A 24,355-nucleotide genomic window follows, 5' to 3' on the forward strand; every position below is an offset into this window, starting at 1 on the left:
GGGTCAGGAAACAGACACATTAATAGTAGCTCTTAGGAGATTTCTAGCAAAATTGTCAAGATCTCAATCTCATGTGACCAGGAGGAGCCCCTTCTTATCTCTGCTGATCCACAGGACACACTGTAGAATCAAAACAACAAAAATCTTGGGGAAAGAGATTAATGACGCTTACCTTAGGGTAATTCAACTATCCCATTCAGGTAAAACAGAGTTCCTATTTCAAAGCTCTTTGTTGTATACATTTGTTCACATAGTTTTCCTGCATATTATTTACTTGATTTTTTGCTTATTCAGTAAATATTTATAGAAGTGGTTTCTACCATAAATAACTTTAGAATTCTCATTTATAATTGTTCAACAATTTTATAGTGTGGGGCCTCCCTGGTTGCACAGGGGTTAAAGTCTCAGCGCTATGAAGCTATAGACAGCCACTGCAGCATGAGTTCAGTCCCAGACCAGGGAGTTAACTCACATTGGGCACAACAGACCTCTCCTGCTGCTCCCTTCAGCAGTTTATTTCAGAGATCTTCCTGTTCTGCTCCCCACTTTGTCTCTGTAGAATCTTCTCACCTCTGGCCTATACCCCAGTCCTTGTATGTATAAATAAATTAAAATAAGTCTTTTAAAAACCCACAATTTTATAATGTGAGCAGATTTTGGTAAAGTTTATATGTGAAATTCCGAATATCTGAATTTCTATTGTGTTAATAAGGTATAACATTTATTTATATGGGATAAAGTAGGTTATTAAATATTTTCGTCTATATTGAGAACTAGAGGTATATTTCTTATTTTGTGAAATTGAACATTGTTTCCAAGTTTTTCTATGTGTCACAAAGTATGAGAAATTTTATAATTTTATGTCACAACATGAAGAAAACTCAGTTCTTATAGATTGTGAACATGTTCCCTGATATATATTTTTAATGGTTAGGAAAACTAGAGTTTTTTAGCATATTATATATTTTTATTAAGGCATAATTGACATACAACACTAGTTTTTTTTTTTTAAAGATTTATTTATTTACTTTTGCAAGAACCAGGGTACAGGGCAGATACACGGGAGGGTGAGAGGATTCACCAGAGACAGAGTGGGGAACAGAACAGGCAGACTGACTGAAATACACTGCTGAGGGGAGCAGCGGGCAAGACAGGAGAGGTCTGCCGCGCCATGTGGGACCCTCACTGGCCGGGATCGAACCAGCGCTGCAGAGGCTGAGGACAGCTTCACAGCGCTGAGTTCAATCACCTGCGCCACCAGGGGAGGCCCCATACAACACTAGTTTCAATTGAACTACATGATTCAATATTTGCATATAATGCAAAATGCTCACCACAATAAGTATAGTAACTTCCATTGCCACAGCTAAAACTTTTTTTTAATGTGATGAGAACTTTTAAGATCTACTCTTAGCAACTTTCAAATATGCAATACTACATTATTAAGTATAGTTCCCATGTATATTATATCCCATGACTTATTTATTTTATAAATAGAAGTCTTTACCTTTTAACTTCTTTCACCTATTTTATCTCCTATCTCTGACAACCACAAACCTGTTCTCTATATATATGAGTTTGAGTTTGTGGGTTTTTTTTTTCAGACTCCACATATAAATGATATCATACCATGTTTGTATTTCTCTGACATTTCATTTAGCAAGTGTCCTCAAGGTTCTTACATGTGGAAAGTGGCAGGATTTCATTCTTTTACAAGACTGAATAATAATCCACAATATGAATGAGTGTGCGCATTTCACTTTATGTTTGTCTTTAAATCTGAAGTGAGGGCCTCCCCTGGTGACACAGCGCTTGAGCGCTGGGCTGCGAAGCTGCCTGCAGCCTCTGCAGCTCCAGTTCTATCCCTGGCCACCAGCGAGTGTCCCACAAGGCGCGCAGACCTCTCCTGCCATGCCTGCTGCTCCCCTCAGCAGTGTATTTCGTCAGTCTGCCTGTTCTGTTTCCCACTCTGGCTCTGGTGAATTCTCTCACCCTCTAGCACTTCTGACTATACCCAGTGCTTGTATAAATAAATAAATAAATCTTTAAATCTAAAGTGAAGTTTATATATGCATGATATAGATGGGTAATGCATTTTAATGTAACCTGTCATTCTCAGTCTTTTAAGTGGTAAGTTCATGGTTCAGGTGATTATTGATATATGAGGTGTATTTACTGTTATTCTACTTTAGGTTTTCAGTTTTATTTTTCTGTTCTTTTTCCATGTGTTTATCTGTTTGTTTTTTTATCAGCACTAATTCCACTCACGTTCCCTCAGTTTCTTCATTTCTTCTTCTAACTCTCTCTATTCTAGCTTTTGGTTTTGTGGCTACCTTGAAGGTTGTACAACCTTTTCATATCTAAAATAGCCCCCCCCCCGTTTTTATTACTGTTATCCACTCATTGTTTGAATATACAAAATCTTTCCTTTTCTTCCTCTTCCTTAATGATGTGTTTTTTCATAGTATTTAATTTATGTTTCTGATCTATGTTACTATTTATCAACTTATTCCTTATTTTTTTCTTTTCATGTGGAAGAGCTACTTTGAACATTTCTTGTAGGGCAGGCCTGAGGGTGGTAAACTCCATTTGCTTTTGTCTGGGGAAACTTTTGTTTTTCCTTCATATTTAAGTGATAATTCTGTGGGATAGCGTACACATGGCTGGTAGTTTTTGTCTTTTGGAATTGTAAATATATCATTCTACTTTCTTCTAGCATTGAGAGTATCTGCTGAGAAATCTCATGAAAGTCTGATTGAGGTGACTTTTTATGTTTCATTCCTTTTTCCCTAGAAGTTTTAATATTTTTTCATTATCACTGACTTTTGACAATTTAGCAATGTTGTGCCACGATTTAGGTCATTTTGCATTTTGAAATTTTGATGTTCTTTCTGCTTCCTGGACAACCATGTTGAATTCTTTCCTTAGGTTTGGGACATTCTCAACTGTTATTTATTTTATTTTATTTTTTTGTGGCACCCTTGCCGGCGGCCGGGGAACAAACCGGCGCTGCAGAGGCAGCAGGCAGCCTCGCAGCCCAGCGTTCAACTGCTGCGCCACCAGGGGAGGCCCCTCAACTGTTATTCTTAAGGTCTGTCCCTGCCTCCTTCCTTCTTTTTACATTCTAGAGTAACCATTATCCTTATGTTTCCTCTTCTAATGGAATATGATATTTTTTTGGAGTTTCTTTATTGTTCCTGAAACTATTTTTCTCGTTTATGTTGGTCATTTGTACATTTGTTTCTATAATATCTTAAATTCTTCTAGCTGAAGTGTGCTCGGTATGCTTTCTATATTCTCATTTTATTCAGCTCCTCTTTTTGCATGTTTCTTATTATCTTTATCTATTCAGTGAAGAACTCTTTGTTCCTGGATATGTTTGCTGAGATCCTGGAATCTGTGTTTGTTTTGCCTTCTAGGATTTCACTGATATTCTTTACAAATGCTATCCTGAGATCTTTGTTAGGGCCTTGAATTCTATGTCGTTTGGGCTTCTTTTCTTCTCTTTCACTATTTCCATCTTGTTTTCTGATGTTCCTATTTTCCTATGCATGCGTGTGGCTTTAGTTTTTTTTTTTTTTTCTTTTTTCCCTGTTGTGGTGCTGTGACTTCAATTTTATGTTCTTTGTTTAACTTGGTAGCTGGTGAGGTAGGGGTGGGAAGTTGGAGTCCACAGACTTCTTATCAGTCTCAGTGGAGATGGAGGGCTATTCCAGGTAGAGAGATTCACACTACTTGCTCTGCCCTTTCTCAAGTGTAAAATCTGCTCCTTCCTTCTTGACACCTAAATTCTAGTGCCCTACCTCCTTGTCACTCCCTTCTGTGTCATAAAGTGTATTTCATACTTCCCAGCAAGAAAAGTGAAGGAGTCTTTGTCAACCATGCTACTGGTAGCCGTATTTTCTGTGACTGAAGCAGTGGTCCAGCACCCTAGTGCATGCAGGACTGGACTCCTCCACTCACTGAAGAGGCTCCCCATGCATGGTCCATGTCCCTCGTCGCCTGTTTCCTAGCAGTTCTGGTTGACTGGAGTGATCTCTGCTTTGACCGAAACTCTCTTTGCTTTTCCCTGTTCTGTTCCCAGAATGAACCACTATCATCAGTGCAAAATATCTTTGGGTCAGTTCACTATTACCAGGATTGAACTGGTGAATTTTCTGTGAGCAACTTTAGTTTTTCCTAGTTCTGTTTAGGGGAGAGGTTTATCAGGACCTTCCTATGCCACTATATTGTGGGTAGATTTCTTTAAATAAATTTTCTATGACTCTCTCTTCCTCTGAGACTCCTAGAATATGTTATTTCTCTTTCGGCCATCCCAAAGTTCTTGCAAGATTTTCATTTTTTGTTCTCTATGTGGTTGTCTATATGTTCTCTGCCACTTTGCTTTCAAGCTCACTAATACTCTCCATTGTGCTTGTCTGCTATTGAGACCATCCATTATTTTTTAATATGCTTGCAGTGTTTTTAGAGACATTTGTTTTAGTTATAGCAGTCTCATATTTTCTTGATCTTTGTTGTATTCCTGTTTTACATCATCAGTTGTTTTTATTTCCTTTTTTAATATTTTATAAAATTCTTACATCATTTTTCATCTTTGTACAATGTATGCATTTTCATTTTGGTTATATTCCCCATACAACTGCACACCCCCCTTATTTTGACTCCAGTCCTTCCTTTCCCCACCCCTCCCTACTCCCACCCCGTAGTGTGTCTCTGGTTTATAGTTGCTTGTTGATTTTGATTTTTACTTTGTATTGATTAGTCTTTTTCCTGGTTTCTTATTTAGGTTTTCTAAATTCCTGCTATGAGTGAGACCCTGTGGTATTTTTCTTTTTCTTTCTGACATATTTTGCTGAGCATCATCCCATCTAGCTCCATCCATGTTGCTGCAAACTGCATGTGTTTATCTTTTTTGATTGCTGAGTAATATTCCATGTTGTATATGTATCAAATCTTCTTGATCCAGGGCCTCCCGGTGGCGCAGCGGTTGAGCACTGGTTGCGAAGCTGCCCGCAGCCTCTGTGGCGCCGTTCGATCCCCGGCTGCTCCCCGGCCACTGGAGGAGGGTCCCACATGGCGCGCAGACCTCTTGCCGCCCGCTGCTCCCTCAGCAGTGTACTTCGGTCCTTCTGCCTGCTCTGCTCCCCGCTCTGGCTCTGGTGAATTCTCTCACCCTCCCGCGCTTCTGACTGTACCCAGTGCATGTATAAACAAAAACAAACAAATAAATAAATAAATAAAGCAGCCTCTATAAAAAAAAAAAAAATCTTCTTGATCCAGTCATCTATTTTTGGGCATTTGGGTTGTTTCCAAAGCTTAGCTATTGTAAATAGTGCTGCTATACACATAGGGTGCAGGTGCCCTTTGGAATTAATGTTTCTATGTCATTTGGGTAAATACCTAGGAGTGGAGTTGCTGTATCATATAGAAGCTCTATCTTTAGTAGGTCAAGAAACCTCCACACAGCTCTCCATAGTGGTTGGACCAGTTTGCACTCCCACCAGCAGTGCAGCAGAGTTCCTTTTTCTCCACACCCTCGCCAACATTTGTTGTTGCTAGTTTTTTTTTTTAATATGTGCCATTCTCACTGGTGTTAGATGGTATCTCATTGTAGTTTTGATTTGCATTTCCCTGATTACAAGTGATGTTGAACATTTTTTCATATGCCTGTTGGCCATTTGCATTTCCTCTTCGGAGAAATTTCTTTTTAGCTCTTCTGCCCATTTTTTGACTGGATTATTTTCTTTGTTTGTGCTGAGTCTCATCAGCTCTTTGCAGATTTTTGTGATCAGTCCTTTATCATTAGTGTTGTGTGCAAAAATTTTCTCCCAGTCCGTAGGGTTTCTCTTTGTTTTGGTTATTGTCTCTTTTGCTGTGCAGAAGCTCTTTAATTTGATGTAGTCCCAACTGTTTATCTTTGCCTTCACTATCACTGCTTTGGGCGATGTGTCTGTAAAGATGTCTTTGAGGTGGATGTCATGTAGTGTTTCGCCTATATTTCCTTCTATGTATTTTATGGTTTCAGGTCTTATGTCTAGTTCTTTAATCCATTTTGAGTTGGTTTTTGTGCATGGTGTGAGGTAGTTGTCAAGCTTCATTTTTTTGCATGTAGTGACCCAGTTTTCCCAGCACCATTTATTGAACAAACTTTCTTAAGCTCTCCTGAAAAAAAAAGAAGGGAATGGAGGCATCTCACTCCCAGACTTCAAACTATACTACAGAGCCATAGTCATAAAAACTTCATGGTATTGGAACAAGAACAGACACACAGACCAATGGAACCAAATAGAAAATCCAGAAATAAACCCACAGATCTATGGTCAACTAATCTTTGACAAAGGAGCAAAGAATATGCACTGGATCAGTTGTTTTTCTTAATCCAGCAAACATACTTATAGTTGTGGCTTTGAACACCTCCCAGGCATATGCTGCTGTTCTGTTAGATGAATATTTCTCTTAGGATTTTTTTTTGTTTTATTTTTCTCTAGCATATGTTCTTCTAGCTCTTTATTTTTTAGTTTTTATTATTTATCACAGGGTGTTTCATGTACTTACTTGAATAAATTGGCTTTCCATCCCTCCTACAAGAAGCTGGTATTTTCCTAGCTTTTTTAAATTAGAATCTTTAGATGTCCATTTCATATACCTCTGCCATTTCATCCATACAGATCACTAGGGTACTGGTGCCATAGGGGTAGTAAGTATGAAGGGACTGTGTCATAGGAAACAAAAGTTTGCCTCCAGTGATCATCAAGATTTTGAGTTCCCTGCTGAGCTGCAGGTACCCAAGACGTTTGGTGGGGATCCACAGTGATAAATCTTTGCTGTGGTTGGGCAGTAGATGTAACTCTGGGTGAGGTCTGTACTTGAGATGAAACCACAAACTGGTAATTGTCCTCTTTCTCTGAAATATGAAACCTTCAGATCCTGTATTTTCTCCTGTTACAAAATCCAGGTTCATAACCTCTGATTCATGAGAGCATTCAGTTGTCTCAGTTTTAGCCCTGGGTGAGAGTAGCAGGTGTTTGGACATCACACTCTCCAACTGTGTGCAGTAGCTTTGTCTACCAGGAAGCACAGGTGAGTCAATCATGCATTCCCTGCTGGTTCAGTCTTCAGCTATTCTAGGATGGGCGCCTCAAGCTCAAGGAAGGAGTCATCATGCTGCACCATTATGCCTCTAATTCTTCAGTGGTTCACTTCTGCCACACTTGACTGCTTTGTGCACCCCCTCAAGAGTAGTGCTGGGTCTCCAAAGTTTGGTGTGGGCATGTGCTCTTGACAACACCAGAGATGTTCAGCATTGCAGCCATATATCTTTCTGATGGGTTTCACTGCTCCAAAATCACGTCAAACATAGTGTAATAACAGTTATCCCACCCTTTTCTGTGGCCTTGTGGTTCCAAGTGTATGCGGAAGTCATGCGTCTTTCATAGTTGTTGAGTTTGTTCTATTATAACTTAGTTGTGTACACATAGAGGAGGTGAGATCAGTTTCTTCACTCTTCTGCCTTCTTGTTGGACCCCTACTAATAACTTGAATAACTAAATAATGGCATATTCTTCTGCCAAAGGATGCCCTATGATGTAGGTGCAGAAATTCACATTTTCTTATTTGAGTTCACAATAACACAGCATTTTTATAAACTCATAAATATATATCTTAATTTTTTAAATACATATTTTTGTGATTCTTAACATGTATAAAAATATAGTTCTCTTTTTGATATATTTTTAAAATTCGGAGATATTTCCAATTTCCTCTATTTTTCTACATAAAGCTTAAATTATGTCAACAAGTATCTCAATGGAGGTACAATTTCCATATAGCAAAACTTTCTAGAATTGGAGGTCATACCATAACACTGTACAGCACATTTCTTTTTAGGAAAGTTGTAGTCTTCATTTTGAGCTAAAATTTATTATGTATTTAAAAATTTCTGTAGAAGCATTAAAAAGAGGAAATTGGAATAATCTCCTGATCCACATGGCACCCTACAGAATTAGGACAACAACAACTCCTGAAGAGATCTATTTATTGCGTGAAGTGTATGTACACACACACACACACACACACACACAAAATATTCACCTGTAATTCTCATTCTGTAACTTGTAGTAAAAATACATCAAGTTCTACAGGCAGAATATTTAAGGGCATCTGTTTTTCTGTTTTCCTGGCTAAACATTTCTCTTTAGTTCAACTCTTTAATCATCACAATATTTTCATCATGACCATTTCAATACATAACATTCATTCATTAGTAAAAATGGGTGAAGTCTAAGGAATATAGTTCTAAAAGAATATTGTCAGGCCTCCCCGGTGGCACAGCGGTTGAGCTCTGGGTTGCGAAGCTGCCCACAGCCTCTGCAGCACCGGTTCAATCCCCGGCTGCTTCCCGGCCACCGGAGGAGGGTCCCACATAGCGCGCAGACCTCTCCTGCCGCCCCCTGCTCCCCTCAGCAGTGTACTTGGGTCCTTCTGCCTGCTGTGCTCCCTGCTCTGGCTCTGGTGAATGCTCTCACCCTCCCATGCTTCTGACTGTACCCAGTGCATGTATAACAAACAAACAAAAAACAAACAAACAAATAAATAAATAATACATGCCTCTTTTAAAAAAAATAAATAAAAGAATATTGTCATACTTGCTATGAACAATATGATTAATACTGCATCAAAGTTCAATTTTTTACCCAGTCTTCTTATGCTGACCTTACATTAGTATAAACTGTATGTATAGTAGATGTCGTTATTAAGTAATGTTTTCTTATTATAGTACATAATATTTTTTAAGATTTATTTATTCATACATGCAAGATCTGGGGGTACAGGCTGGAGGTGTGTGTGGGGGGGAGAGGATTCACCAGATACAGAGTAGGGAATAGAACAGGCAGATCTATTGAAATACACTGCTGAGGGGAGCAGCGGGCAAGTCAGGAGAGGTCTGCTGCACCATGTGGGTATCTCCCTGGCTGTCCGGGGATTGAACTCATGCTGCGGAGGCTGCGGATAGTTCCACAGTGTTGTGCTTAACCCCTTGTGCCACCAGGGAGTCCCAGTACATAATATTTTTAAGCACAAGTGTAGAATGTTTATTTTTCCCTGATAGCCTATATTTGTATATTTTAAGATTCTCATTTGAGTTTTTAATAAGTCTCCCACCTTTATGTCATAAGTAAATTGGGATGTATACTTTTCATAGCCTCATGTTGTAATTTATAGTGTCCTCCATAACAAGTTGATAGATCCCCCAGTTTGACATTAATATCCAGTAATCAACCAAATATCATTAGTAATAATTTTGAATACAGACCTTATCAGCATAGCACATGTACACAGTTAAGAAAAAAATGATGCAAAAAAATGATAAAGAAAAAGAACTGTTTTTGGTTGTTGTTTTTCCTACCCCAGAGGTAGTCTTCAATCTATTTGATTTGTGGCTTCTGATGTGTACTTCTGTATTTCCAAATAATAGACTTTTTCTGCATTAAATGTTAATTATTGACTTCCATTTACAGAGGTGGAGAATTGAAATCTCTTATAAAGACTTTCAATCCCATAATCCTGTTTTCCAAATAAATTTTATTAAGTCAATACTCAGTGCTTTTCATCACAGTGGAGCCAAATAGAAAGTAGCTCCATTCCTTATCCTGTACAACTCTTCTATTTTCTTGGAGATGATAATTGCCTCATTCAAAACTTGCCTAATGGATCATTTTCATATAGGGAAAATGTATTAGTTGACTAAAACACAAATGATCTAACAGCATACAAGAGAAGCAAAGAGATAGACAGACAGATAGATGATATATAGCTAACAAAAACTTGCTTAGATTTTTTTATATTCCAGTCACATTTTCCCTCTGTTTAATGCTTTACCATATGTAAATTTTCTATATATGTTTGTTTTTATAAACTTAGATATTTCCTTTCTCCTGGGCTGTTCCCAATACCGTTCCCCTCAACTTCCCCTGATCTGGTCTAGGTGAAGTTAACCATACCATATCATTCCTTTATTCTGTGAAACATTTCTCATCTCTAATTTGATGACTTTTTCCTGTATCAAATCTGTTTCTCATTTTAAAATTTATTCTTTCATTCTAAACATTGTGATCCTGAAAAAAAAAAAGAAGAAGCATTTTTCTGTTTGTGTTAATATGTAGAAGTAATTCTTTGATTAATACTTTGCTGATTATAGGATTCTAGCTTGAAAATAATTTCTCTGAGAATTTTTAAGATACCACTAAATCCTCTTTTTATTAATCTATCCTCTCCAATAGCAAAGAGACACTGTAAAACTTTGATAGTAAAAACTGAAACTCCAACTTAAATTTTAACATAATTTGTTTTAAAAATATGATTAGATTTTCTTGCCTCAGACTTTTGTTGCATATGACAGACATAAATGTGCAATGGTTACTGTGTTTTTAAAGTTCAACTCTTTTTCCTTATCAAAGCTTTCATAGAATTCACTTTTTATTTCTCATCTGAGAGTTCTTTGTGCATATTCCTTTTAAGACCTTTATAACACAACTTGAAAGAAAACTTCTTGGCTTTATTTCTGTTAACTCCCACAGCTACCACAAAAACATTTGTAGAAATCAGAAAACCTGCTATTCTGCTGGTGCTTGATTTTAGGAATTTTGTAAATGTTAGCTTAGTAAGTAGTGTCTTAAATGTCAATGTTTTTTTAAGTGTGCTTATTATTTTTCTGATCTCTTTACCTTTTTATGGTCTACACACACTGAATAGTTTTCTTTTTATGCTCCTTCCTGGAAGGCAGATACTCTAGGTTCTGGATGTAGGCTTCCAGGGAATAAGATGAGGTTGGAGTTTTCATCATGAAATGTACCATATATTCTAGCAAAAGTAATGTCCTAGTTGTGATATCTATAAAAACAGCAAGCAAGAAAGAGTAAATTTGTAATAATGATCCCAAAAGAATTGCTAAAATTAGACAAGTTTTATGTTCTCTATTGACAATAACATTTTCCCTATTTATGTGTAATTGTAAAGATTCATGTTACTCAGTGAGTCAATAAAAACACTTAAAAGGAATTCTAGATGAATTCCACTTGCTAAACACATTTTTATGGAGGAATCTGTAATGTTGATTATCCCCATGTAGTCCACACAAACCATACTATTAGAAAGGTAAAGAATAAATTATAAGCTTTAAGCTGATGTTAGATTTTCCTAAGTACATTTTTTTTGCTACAAATACTGTGTATATCGTGAACTTAGTGTACTCTGTGTGTGTAAAATCAATTTAAAAACATATTTACTACGCTTCTAGCAAAATAAACAAACACAAGTTCATTAACATATATTTGTAATGATTCCTCACCAAATATTATTAATAGTAAAACTAATGCAATAGTTCAGCTCTTAAGTTATCAGTTACTGGAGTGATTTTTCATCCTGACTTTCTGGTATTTTGTGTGTGGAAAACATACATAATTGAAAATTTCTGCATAAAGTACTTGTATGAGTTATTACTACTTTGTTTCAGGTTTTATATTGGAAGTGAAAATGGTAAAACTTTTTTTTAAAGTATTAATTTCAAAATATTATAATCAGTAAATTATTTTTAAGTATTACATTCAATTGAACTAGCCAAGTGAGTTATATGTGAAATCACTCATGTTGCATTGCTTGGCTTGGAGCTATAAATCTTTACATGTGTACATATATATATATATATATATATATATATATCTCCACTCAAAAATAAATTTTTAGAACCTAAAAATTAAATTTAATGTTATTATAATTATATGAATGTTTGCTCAATGTATTTCTTGTTAAGCGTGTATTTTTGACCTTTGAGTTGGAACTCAGTATTGCAGGTTAATACGACTTTTAAAGCATTTAAAATGTCTGAAGTTACAAATTTTAAATATATTCAGATGTAATGCAAGAGAATGAAATGCTTTAGTAATAAATATTTTTAAGGCCAAATGCTGTCTTGGTTTATTAAAGTTGCATAGTCAAAGGATGTCTGTAACAGGTTAAAAAGGAAATTTTCAAACTCCATTAAACTTTAAAACTCTTGAGTATAATCTTTCAGGAAATACTATGAATGGGGTCCCTTGTTGATAGATTTAGTATCTTACTCCTTCATGCACATGTGCATTGAATTAAAGGAACAGTAGCAGCACTATTTTACAGACTTGACACTCTTAATATGCATGTTTTATCAGTTCTTGGTTTTATTTTAAACAGAAGAATATCCAATTCTGCCATACTCTATTTTACTTTACTACTTTAATGTTTTACTTCTCTAATAACTGAGGAGCTCAGTTTGAAATAGTTTTCTACCACTGTAGGGAATGCCCTTAATTATAAAATTTTTGTATAAAACTCATATCTAAGGTTTTACTGTAGTGAGACTTTTCCCTTAGATATTGTTATTGGCTTCCTGAATATTTAAAAAAAACATGCTGTTTCTGGGGTTTAGATGTAGCCTCGTTAGAGAATATTATAAGCATCCTTAAAAAAAACAAAGAAAAATATAACAGGAATATGCATGGATGTATATATACAATATCATTTTATCCCACATAGTATCTAATTTATGGTCTGTTTTTTATCTGAAATTGTGTCATCTCCCTTCTTAATGTCGTTTTATAGACTAATCTGTTTCATAATTGTGCTATACAGACATTTACCATAATCTCAAAAATGTCATTTAGAAAAGTCTCTAGCATAACAGCTATGATAAAATTTTCCATTTAAATGTTTTAACTTCTCTAAAGAAGGATAAAATAGTTGAGTTATGAAAAAGATCAAAGCGAAGATAAATAATACATATTCCTATACTGAGAAGTTCATTGAAATCCTCTCAAATTATCCCAAGAGACATTCTAACATCTGATTGTGTTTTAACTATTACAATATGTTTGTTTTTAAGTCAAAACTACACATTATACATTGTAAGTTGATAATCCTTATTCATTTGTACTTATCTTGATGGAAATGATTTCTGGTTTATGATGAGGTATATGTGGATTTAGTTTAAAAAGAAAGTTAAGATTGCTATAAAACTAAATGCTGCAAATATTAACTGTCTCTGAAATGATTTGTGGAAAAAAATTGAAGAAAACATTTATTATTAAATTTTGAAATATTCTGTTTAGTTTTAAATACTTGCTATCAGCAAATAAAGAGGAATGTTAGGGGGCAAGTAGTTTTATTGTTATAATATACTTCTAATTCTAATTAATTCATCTTAAATGACTGACCTTTGCTCATTTAAACAATAGGTCATTTGTAGATTTACTGTCTTCTAGTCATTTTAGAGATCTGGAAATTATTTAGACTATACACAAAATTATTTAGGCTATATACAAAATTAATTTAGGAGATTTTCAATTAAAAACAGAGATCTATATGAATTGCTAGGCTTTTCATTAAAATCACCATTCTCACTAGCTGTTCACTTATCTTAATAGTCATTCAATATATTTAAGTAGAATTTACATTCAGTGTTAGGGCTCTTTTTAAATACTTAATATTTAAAAATTTCATACAATTTTTAAATCTAAAGTGTTGAATTTAATAATTGGAACAGTATAATAAACATTTACATGAGGAACACAGAAACATACATTCATTCATAGATGGCATTATGTAGTAGCATATGAAATAGGCATTCCTAGTTAAATTTCTAGTCTAGCAAATTTTCTAGTCAAACTAAACTAAAATAGGCCCTGTGAATAATTAATTCTCCCTCTTTACTTTGATTTCACTGGCTATTCTGTATGCCAAACTTTAGATTCTTATTTTTTTCTTGTTCTGTGGTTTTCAAATAGTTAGCTAAAGGATTTTAATGGCTAAAATTAAAGGTGAGCATTACTGTGTAACATAACCATTAAATTTGAAATGTACCATCTAAATATCAGTTCCCGTGTCACCAGTGAAATAGCCCATTTTAGAAAAAGACTGACCAGTGAATTATTGCAAGGTTCTATGGCTCATGGCAATTGCAATTATTTCCTTTTAGAAGAAGGAATATATGGTTCAAATCATTAAATTAGAAACAAGTGATTCTGTGTTCTTTGGTTTTCATGATTGCCTACAATATGTCTTTTCTCAGTAGAATTTTATCTGGCAGGGAAAACAGACATGAAACCGATAATATAGGTGCATTGAGATGTAACCGCCTGTAAGAGACACATATAATCTGAACTAGGTTGGACATTAAAGATGCAGCACCAGGGAAGGAGTCTCTGTAGAGAGAATGAAATTTAGAATAGCACTGAAAAATATGTGAGGATGAAATGGAGGGAAGTGTGGGATGTGCAGGAATGGTTCGTGCAAAGTTTGAGAACTGCCGAGTATTTTCCAGGAAACAATATTCTTGATCTATTTCATCTTTCTATTTCCTTTGTGTGATGGAAGACATTTGCAAATGTATTCTCATGTAATCACCATTATGTTCTATAGGATTCATTTCTTCATTGGTGTTAATATTTTCGGTATTTTGCTATTGTATTAAAATGTCTTTAGAGTTTTTCCAAGTTTGGTCATTTTCTTTAAAAAAAAAAAACTCCTTTCTATGTAACTTTACTCAGAGACACATATGAAATAGGTGTTCCTTTATAAATATTAAATATGAAAAAGGAAGGTCAGTTAAAGAAATTACCTGTGGTTACTCAGTTTGTCAATTCCACAAAAGATAGTTGGTGCATGACTAGGTATAGGGTGACAGTTACTTTTCAGGGTAGTTTACCTCTCATTTGGGTATTCTATTTCTCTCTGTTTCAGTAGGTTTCTTACTACTGTCAAAGAGAGTAGGAAATCAGATCAACACAACAGTATGGGACCTCCCTGGTGGCCTAGAGGTTAAGTCTCAGCACCATAACCCCTACAGCCTGAGTTAGATATCTGGCCAGGGAGCTAATCCACATGGCACAGCAGACCTCTCCTGTTTGTCCCACTGCTCCTCTTAAAGTAGTGGATTTCATAAAATCAACAAGTAGCTACAAACCAGAGACACACTACAGGGAGTGGGGGGAAGAGGGAACAAGATCAAAACAAGGGCGGGGGGTGGGAATGGTATGGGGACTATAACTGAGATGAAAATGCATACATTGTGTAAAAATGAAAAATGATGTAAAAAATGTATAAAATAATAAAAAAAAGCAGTGGATTTCAGTCAATCTGCCTGATCTGCTCCCCACTCTGTCTCTGGTGAGTTCTCTCACCCCTCCCCACACACCTCTGGCCTATACCCCAGTTCTTCTACACAAACAAACAAACAAACAATTCCAACTCTGTCTTGTAATTGATAGTACCAGCCAAGTGGCACAACTCTGGAGATTGCACTGAAGTTTTAGGTATTGCAAATTGTACACTTGTTTTAAAATGCCCTGTTTTCATTAAGCGGACATAATTTATCAGATGTCAATTCAAGTTACTTGTACTTAACATTACCACATCTAAAGTGAGTTGCTTCCTGTATCCACTGTTTCATGGTGATTATGGAAAAATCTTAGAAAGTGTTGAAAACCGTGTCAACTACTGATGATAAAGGTGACTTTTAGAAATACTCTTGACAAAAGTATTGTAATTTAATTATATAGCATTCATAAAATCTGAAAGGAATAGGATAGTATCTACCTTAAAATAGAGGAAAATGCTAAAAGATTGTTGTTGTAGTATCAGAGAAAATAATTGCAATGTTTGGATTTTCCTACAAATTGAACTATTATATGGGATCTTTACAAGTCAGAATGTATTGTGGTTTGAGTCATTTCACTAGTCATTTATTCTATAACAGCCTAATTCCAACTAAAACATGCATAATGTCTTTTTTTTTTCCACTTAGAGAATTCCACATGGAATTCATCTTACCTGATAAAAATAATTTATTTATCCCTCTTCATCTTGGGGAAAGAGAGCACCACTTACAAAGTGTAACCACAGCATTATTTTGCAATTTTTCATTTTGTAATTTTTGTCTATCTTCCCTAGAGTGCATTGACTTTATTAACCAGTTAAGTTAATAAATTTTTAATTTATTCTCATGCAATTAAAAAATTTTACATAAATTATTCTAGAGTTTAATCAAAATAAGAATTGCTAATACCAAATATCAACATCATTTAATGAGCTGATATTAATTACAGCTGCCGAATTATGGGTGATTAGCAGAAGGCTGGGCAGATATGGCATGTGAAAAAAGTATAAAATGATGAAGTGCCAAAAGCAGAATGAAACTCAGAAAAGTTCAGGGAAGTGCAAAATTGATTTGTATTTACATTAGACACCAGATTGTCCTTACAGCTTTAAGGATAAATAATGTTTAGAAAAGTGTCAGACGAAGTGTATAGTAGAAAAGGAAGTAATATGAATTAGGGACTGTTATTGCATGAATATGTCACATTAAAAATGATCCAGCCTCAGCGGCTCCCCCTTGAGTCCCAGCTACTCAGGAGACTGAGACAGGATGGTGCTTGAGCCTGGAGTTCTGAGCGACAGAGAGCGATACCTATTGGGTGTCTGTGCCAAGTTGGGCATCAATATGGTGACCTTCAGGAACAGGGGACCGCTAGTTTCCCTAAAAGGGGGGGGGATTTGAACTGGCCCAGGTCAGAAATGGAGCAGGTCAAAACTCCAATGCTGCTCAATAAAAAGAAAATAAGTTATATTAAGTTATATTTTGCCTGAATACAATAGAATAAAGGTTGCATGTGGATAGTCACAGAATATAAGTTTGGAAAAATTGCTGACTGAAATTTGGTAGATCAAGAAAGTAGAGTAAAAGTTTTGGTTTACTATTAAAGACAACAGAGAACCACTATCAAACCTTGAGCAAATGAAAAACTATGTGTTGAAAATTTTATGTAATAGTCTTGGTTATAGATTATATTACGATGAAGAAAAGGAGTCAAAGATGATTTCAAAATATAATGCACAACACTTCAGTTTTGTGAAGAAAAAATGTGTTCGATTTTTCTGTGCTATAAGATCCAGTTTATATTTAATGTATAGATATTGCTGATAAGAGGAAATACACTGCTGAATTCTAAAGTAGAATCTTCAATAGAACTTTGTGCCTATATAGATTTGTAAATGAATTGGTCATTTTCATCAGAAATAGCAGCAATTTACTGATTCTTGGATTTTGACACTGTTAAAAGAACTGAGAATTTTACAAAACATGTCTAGAAAAGATACGTCAAACATATATATAACCATTCAACTTTGTCTATTAACAAAACTACTTCTTCAAGACTGAGTTTAAATATCACCGTCCCTTGAGTACTTATGAAATAGCCCAGAAAGAAATATACTTTTCATGACTTTCTTAAATTCCATCATTTTTTTTTTTTTTTAAAGATTTATTTATGGGGCCTCCCCGGTGGTGCAGCGGTTGAGCGCTGGGTTGCGAAGCTGCCCGCAGCCTCTGCAGTGCTGGTTCGATCCCCGGCTGCTCCCCGGCCACCGGAGGAGGGTCCCACATGGCGCGCAGACCTCTCCTGCCGCCCGCTGCTCCCCTCAGCAGTGTACTTCGGTCCTTCTGCCTGCTCTGCTCCCTGCTGTGGCTCTGTTGAATTCTTACCCTCCCACGCTTCTGACTGTACCCAGCGCTTGTATAAATAAATAAATAAATAAATCTTTAAAAAAAAAAAAAAAAGATTTATTTATTTATTTATACAAGCGCTGGGTACAGTCAGAAGTGTGGGAGGGTGAGAATTAACCAGAGCCAGAGTGGGGAACAGAACAGGCAGAGTAATGAAATACACTGCCAAGGGGAGCAGCGGGCATGACAGGAGAGGTCTGTCGCACCATGTAGGACCCTCGCCGGCAGCAGGGGATCGAACCGGCACTGCAGAGGCTGCGGGCAGCTGCATAGCCCAGCACTCAACCGCTGCTCCACCAGGGGAGGCCCAAATTCCATCATAAGTTTTACTGTATTATTTAAATAGTCTTTAATGTCTTGTAATATTAGTTCATTCCCCCCCTGATCTTTATGGATTTAATAGTATTTAAGTTATCTAATTTAATAGATGGTATGTGTCATTTAGATTAGAAGCACCTTGAGGGGGCCTCCCCGGTGGCGCAGCTGTTGAGCGCTGGGTTTCGAGGCTGCCCACAGCCTCTGCAGCGCCAGTCCGATCCCCAGCTGCTCCCCGGCCACCGGAGGAGGGTCCCACATGGCTCGCAGACCTCTCTTGCCGCCTGCTGCTCCCCTCAGCAGTGTACTTCGGTCCTTCTGCCTGCTCTGCTCCCTGCTCTGGCTCTGGTGAATTCTCTCACCCTCCCGCGCTTCTGACTGTGCCCAGTGCTTGTATAAATAAATAAACAAACAAACAAACAAACAAACAAACAAACAAATCTTTAAAAAAAAAAAAGAAGCACCTTGAGGATGAATCAGTCAGAAGACAAGAGATGTCATTTAATTAATTTGTATTCATCTGAAAATCTTGGTATATGGTAGTACTTAAGTACTACTAGGTTGATAGTATGAATACTCACAGTAATTATTACTTTTCTAAAGGGGATAAGGAGAGTAATGGGTGTTCTTTGGGCCAAAATTTCACAATTTAAAAGCTAGAAAAAATAATATACACCAAAGGAGGAAAATATTCTTCCATGTGTGAACAGATATGCGTCCTTCCTGACAACATGTGTTTAATAGCCATATGTGATATATTTGGTGTAAAATATATTATGCTATTTGAAAACAACAAAACAATGCAGTAAAGAAACCATAGGAAAGTGCCCAATATAAGTAGCCAGAAAGAGTAGTAGAAATAGGTAGATCTGAAAGAGTAAGTCAATAGCAGAAAACGATGTACAGTAAATACAGTTCGGGAAGAATCATTAAAAATTTTCACAGAATAGGGCCTCCCTGGTGGCACAGGGTGTTGAGCACAGTGCTATGAAGCTGTCCGTAGCCTCTGCAGCGTGGTTTCGATTCCTGGCCGGCCAGGGAGATACCCACGTGGCGCGTCAGACCTCTCCTGTCTTCCCCCTGCTCCCCTAAGCAGTGTCTTCGGTCCATCAGCCTGTTCTGCTCCCCACTCTGTCTCTGGTGAATCCTCTCACCTTCCCACACCTCTGGCCTGTATCCCAGTTCTTGTATAAATAAATAAATCTTTAAAAAATAATAAAAAAATAAATATTTTCACAGATTAAAACAGTATATAAGAGCTTTGTTAATAGGATGAAAGAGAACATCTCAGCTATAACAACCACTCGCCCTAATAATCAAGGCTCTGAGTTACATTAATTTCCTTCAAAAATGGGATATAATTTTCAAATAATAGAAAAAGGTAAATTATTTTCCAAACCATATTTTTATCTTACAAGATTTTAAGCATATAAAAGTCTGTATTAGGTAGCTTGATTGCCTTTAAACTCATAATATACATAAAATGCAGGATATATTATCTAATGTTCTCAGAACTCATTATACGTTTCTAAACGAAACCATATCGTCAACATTCTCTTTGAGATATGAAGGAAACTGTAGACTGGGAAGCTATTATTTACTGAGGATGCACAAAATTAGATATTTCCTATTCTTTATGTCATGTTGACATTCATAATAATCTGTATCAATGATATTATCCCCATTTTAATAATGAGGAAACTAAGCCTCAGAAAAGTGATAAAATGATGGCAAAATGTAGTAAGGGATAGAGCTGGTGTACAATGCCTACACTCTTTCTAACCTCACTCATAAAATGGCAACTGGCTGAAAAATAAAGTCAAATCATTGTTTTTACCTGTATCTGTATCTGTATAGTGAGTTTAGTTATTATGTATTATTAAATGCATTAGTGGATTGATATTAGAATAATCCAGCTTCCAGACTGATGCAAAAAGCAAACCTAAACTGAATTGCACTTTAAAAAACTAAAATATTTTGCTTTTTCAATCAATTTTGTGCACTGAGAGGTTATTGAATTTGTTATTAAATTCCATAACACACTGTGTACTGTGGAAAAGCATATAGAGTCAAAAATAGAATAAGTGGCAACTATGTAAAATTGAAAACAAATTAGAGTATGTAAGATAACAGGAGTTCATTGCAGAGAGTCTTTAACATCAAGAGAACCAGGGAAGTGTTTGGTATATTGTGGACATTTTTGCATAGACTATCAACTTCAATTAGATATCAAATTAGTGACATTTATATTGCTTCATTTTGTACTTATAAATAAAGTACTTATAAATAGCTACAAAATATTATAAAAACATACAATTAAGATAAATCAAGCATATTCATATTTATTTTCTAGTGCTCTGTGACTTGTGGTAAAGGTTTAAAGTACCGTGAGGTGCTTTGCATTGACAAATTCCAAAGGAAATTAGAAGAAACAAATTGCAGTCATCTTCAGAAACCCCGAACTCACAAAGCCTGTAGGTCTGCTAGATGCCCCTCGTGGAAAGCCAACAGATGGAAAGAGGTATGTGATGTTATGTTATAAATATATCTGCATATTTCCATTTAAAAAGTAACACAATTTAATCTCTATACTTTCACATTGAAAGTTTTTTTTTTTGTTTTTTTTTTTATCTTAAATTTTATTTTTATATTCCCCCATACAATTGCAAACGCCCCATTCTGACCCCAATCCTTCCCCTCCCGCCCCCCACCCCCCAAAAAGTGCTCTGGTTCATAGTTTTTTGTTGATTTTGATTTTCACTTTCTTATATTCATTTTCCTGGTCCCTTATTTAAGTTTTCTAGATTCCTGCTATGAGTGAGACCATCCGGTATTTTTCTTTTTCTTTTTGGCTTATTTCGCTGAGCATGATCCCTTCCAGCGCCATCCATGTTGCTGCAAATTGCATGTGTTTATCTTTTTTGAATGCTGAGTAATATTCCATGGTATATATGTACCACATCTTCTTGATCCAGTCATCTACTTTTGGGCATTTGGGTTGTTTCCAAAGCTTAGCTATTGTAAACAGTGCTGCTATAAACATAGGGGTGCAGGTGCTCTTTGGAATTGATGTTTCTGTGTCCTTTGGGTAAATACCTAGGAGTGGAATTGCTGGATCATAAGGAAGCTCTATATTTAGTAGGTCCAGAAATCTCCACACAGCTCTCCATAGTGGTTGGACCAGTTTGCACTCCCACCAACAGTGCAGAAGAGTTCCTTTTTCTCCACATCCTCGCCAACATTTGTTGTTGCTAGTTTTTTTAATATGTGCCATTCTCACTGGTGTGAGATGGTATCTCATGGTAGTTTTGATTTGCATTTCCCTGATTGCAAGTGATGTTGAACATTTTTTCATATGTCTGTTGGCCATTTGCATTTCCTCTTCAGAGAAGTTTCTTTTTAGCTCTTCTGCCCAATTTTTGACTGGATTATTTTCTTTGTTGTTGCTGAGTCTCATCAGCTCTTTGCAGATTTTTGTGATCAGTCCTTTATCATTAGTGTTGGGTGCAAAAATGTTCTCCCAGTTGGTGGGGTTTCTCTTTGTTTTTGTTATTGTCTCTTTTGCTGTGCAGAAGCTCTTTAATTTGATGTAGTCCCAGCTGTTTATCTTTGCCTTCACTATCACTGCTTTGGGTGATGTGTCTGTAAAGATGTCTTTGATGTGCAAATCCCGTAGTGTTTCGCCTATATTTCCTTCTATGTATTTTATGGTTTCAGGTCTTATGTCTAGTTCTTTAATCCATTTTGAGTTGATTTTTGTGTATGGTGTGAGGTAGTGGTCAAGCTTCATTCTTTTGCATGTAGCGACCCAGTTTTCCCAGCACCATTTATTGAACAAACTTTCTTTGCTCCAATGCATAGTCTTTGCTCCTTTGTCAAAGATTAGTTGACCATAAATCTGTGGGTTTATTTCTGGATTTTCTATTCGATTCCATTGGTCTGTATGTCTGTTCTTGTTCCAATACCATGCAGTTTTGATGATTATGGCTTTGTAGTATAGTTTGAAGTCTGGGAGTTTGATGCCTCCATTTCCTTCTTTTTTTTTCAGTAGAGCTTTGGCTATTCGGGGTTTTTGGTGATTCCATCTGAATTTCATCAATAATTGTTCTATTTCTTTGAAGAATGCCATTGAGATTTTGATTGGAATAGCATTGAATGTGTATATCGCTTTTGGTAGGATGGCCATTTTAATAATGTTTATTCTTCCAATCCATGAGCAGGGGATGTCTTTCCATTTCTTTGTGTCTTCTTCTATTTCTTTTAACAGTGTTTTATAGTTTTCTTTGTATAGGTCCTTTACCTCTTTTGTTAGATTTATTCCCAAATATTTGATTTTTTTTGTTTCGATAATAAAAGGGGTGGTTTTTTTGATTTCTTCTTCTTCAGATTTATTGTTTGTGTATAGGAAGGCTACTGACTTTTGCGTGTTGATTTTGTATCCTGCCACTTTACTGAACTGATTGATGAGTTGAATTAGTTTTTCTGTGGAGATTTTGGGGTTCTCTATGTATATTATCATATCATCTGCAAATAGTGATAGTTTGACTTCTTCTTTTCCTATTTGGATTCCTTGGATGTCTTTCTCTTGTCTTATTGCTCTGGCTAGGACTTCCAGTATTATATTGAAAAGCAGTGGTGAGAGTGGACATCCTTGTCTTGTTCCAGATCTTAATGGAATTGCTTTCAGCTTTTCACCATTGAGAATGATACTGGCTGTTGGCTTGTCATAGATGGCCTTTATGATGTTGAGGTATGTTCCTTGTATCCCAAGAATTTCAAGGGCTTTTATCATGAATGGGTGTTGCACTTTGTCGAAAGCTTTCTCAGCATCTATTGATATTATCATATGGTTTTTATATTTCTTTTTGTTGATGTGTTGGATAACGTTGATTGATTTTCGGATGTTAAAACATCCTTGTGCCCCTGGAATGAATCCAACTTGGTCGTGGTGAATTATCTTATGGATACATTGTTGGATTCTGATAGCTAAAATTTTATTGAGGATTTTTGCATCAGTGTTCATTAGGGAGATTGGCCTATAGTTTTCCTTTTTTGTGTTGTCCTTATTCGGTTTTGGTATTAGTGTAATATTGGCTTCATAGAACGTGTTTGGTATTGTCCCTTCCTTCTCAATTTTTTGGAAGAGTTTGTGAAGGATAGGCACTAATTCGTCTCTGAATGTTTGGTAGAATTCATTTGTAAATCCATCAGGTCCTGGGCTTTTGTTTTTGGGGAGGTTTTTGATTACCATTTCAATTTCGCTGCTTGTAATTGGTCTGTTTAGGTGTTCTATTTCTTCTTTATCTAGCTTTGGGTGATTGTAGAGTTGTAGGAATTTGTCCATCTCCTCTAGATTGTTGAACTTGTTTCCATATAACTGTTCATAGTAGTTACTGATTATTCTTTTGATTTCTGCTGTGTCCGTTGTGATTTCTCCTCTTTCATTTATGATCCTGTGTATTTGTGCTTTCTCCCTTTTTTCCTTTGTGAGCCTGGCTAGGGGTTTGTCTATTTTATTTATTTTTTCAAAGAACCAGCTCTTGGTTTCATTGATCTTTTGGATTGTTTTTTTAGTTTCAATTTCATTTATTTCTGCTTTGGTTTTTATTATTTCTTTTCTTCTACTGGATTTGGGTTTTTTTTGTTCTTTTTCTAGATCTTTGAGCTTCGAGATTAGGTTGTTTCTTTGAGTTCTTTCTTGTTTTTTGATGTGAGTTTCTATTGCTATATATTTTCCTCTTATTACTGCTTTTGCTGCATCCCATACATTTAGGATATTGGTGTCCTCCTTGTCATTCAATTCGAAGAATTTTTTAATTTCTTCTTTGATCTCCTCATTAGTCCAGTGGTCTTCCAGTAGTGTGGCTTTTAATCTCCATGAGGTAGGATAGTTCCTTGCCTTCTTTTTATGATTTATTTCTAGTTTGATGCCTTCGTGGTCAGAAAAGATGGTTGGTATGATTTCAATCTTGGTGTATCTGTTGATGTTTGTCTTGTGCCCCAGTATGTGATCGATCCTGGAGAATGATCCGTGTGCGCTTGAGAAAAATGCGTACTCCGTTTTTTTTGGGTTTAGTGTTCTATAGATGTCTGTTAAGCCCAAATGCTCTAGGTCCTTATTTAGAGCTTTAGTTTCTTTACTTATTTTTTGTCTTGTTGATCTATCCATTGTTGATAGTGGTGTGTTGAAGTCTCCCACTACGTATGTGTTTTCTCTGATGTCTGTTTTCAGAGAGGACAACAGTTGTCTGATATATTTTGGTGCTCTTTCGTTTGGTGAGTATATGTTAATGAGTGTTATTTCTTCTTGAAGTATTGTCCCCTTAATCATAATGTAGTGACCATTGGGGTCTCTTTTTATTTTTTTGAGTTTGAAGTCTGTTTTATCTGATATACGTATAGCTGTTCCTGCTTTCTTTTTTGGCCCATTTGCTTGTAGGATTGTTTTCC

The 24,355-nt window shown here is 36.0% G+C and overlaps 1 protein-coding gene across 3 annotated transcripts in view; it reads left to right on the forward strand.

Annotated features, from left to right (window-relative positions):
- ADAMTS20 (ADAM metallopeptidase with thrombospondin type 1 motif 20) overlaps nucleotides 1–24,355 on the forward strand; it is a 185,399-nt gene that overhangs the window by 120,227 nt on the left and 40,817 nt on the right. For all 3 annotated transcript variants that reach the window (XM_037514122.2, XM_054696288.1, XM_037514123.2), the window contains one exon: nucleotides 20,259–20,426. In XM_037514122.2, the coding sequence (XP_037370019.1) occupies nucleotides 20,259–20,426 (168 nt within the window). The remainder of the gene's footprint in view (nucleotides 1–20,258; nucleotides 20,427–24,355) is intronic.

The sequence above is a fragment of the Talpa occidentalis genome, unplaced genomic scaffold (genome assembly GCF_014898055.3).
Source record: "Talpa occidentalis isolate TD23 unplaced genomic scaffold, MPIMG_talOcc4v2.1 talOcc4.16, whole genome shotgun sequence".
Taxonomy (NCBI): Eukaryota; Metazoa; Chordata; class Mammalia; order Eulipotyphla; family Talpidae; genus Talpa; species Talpa occidentalis.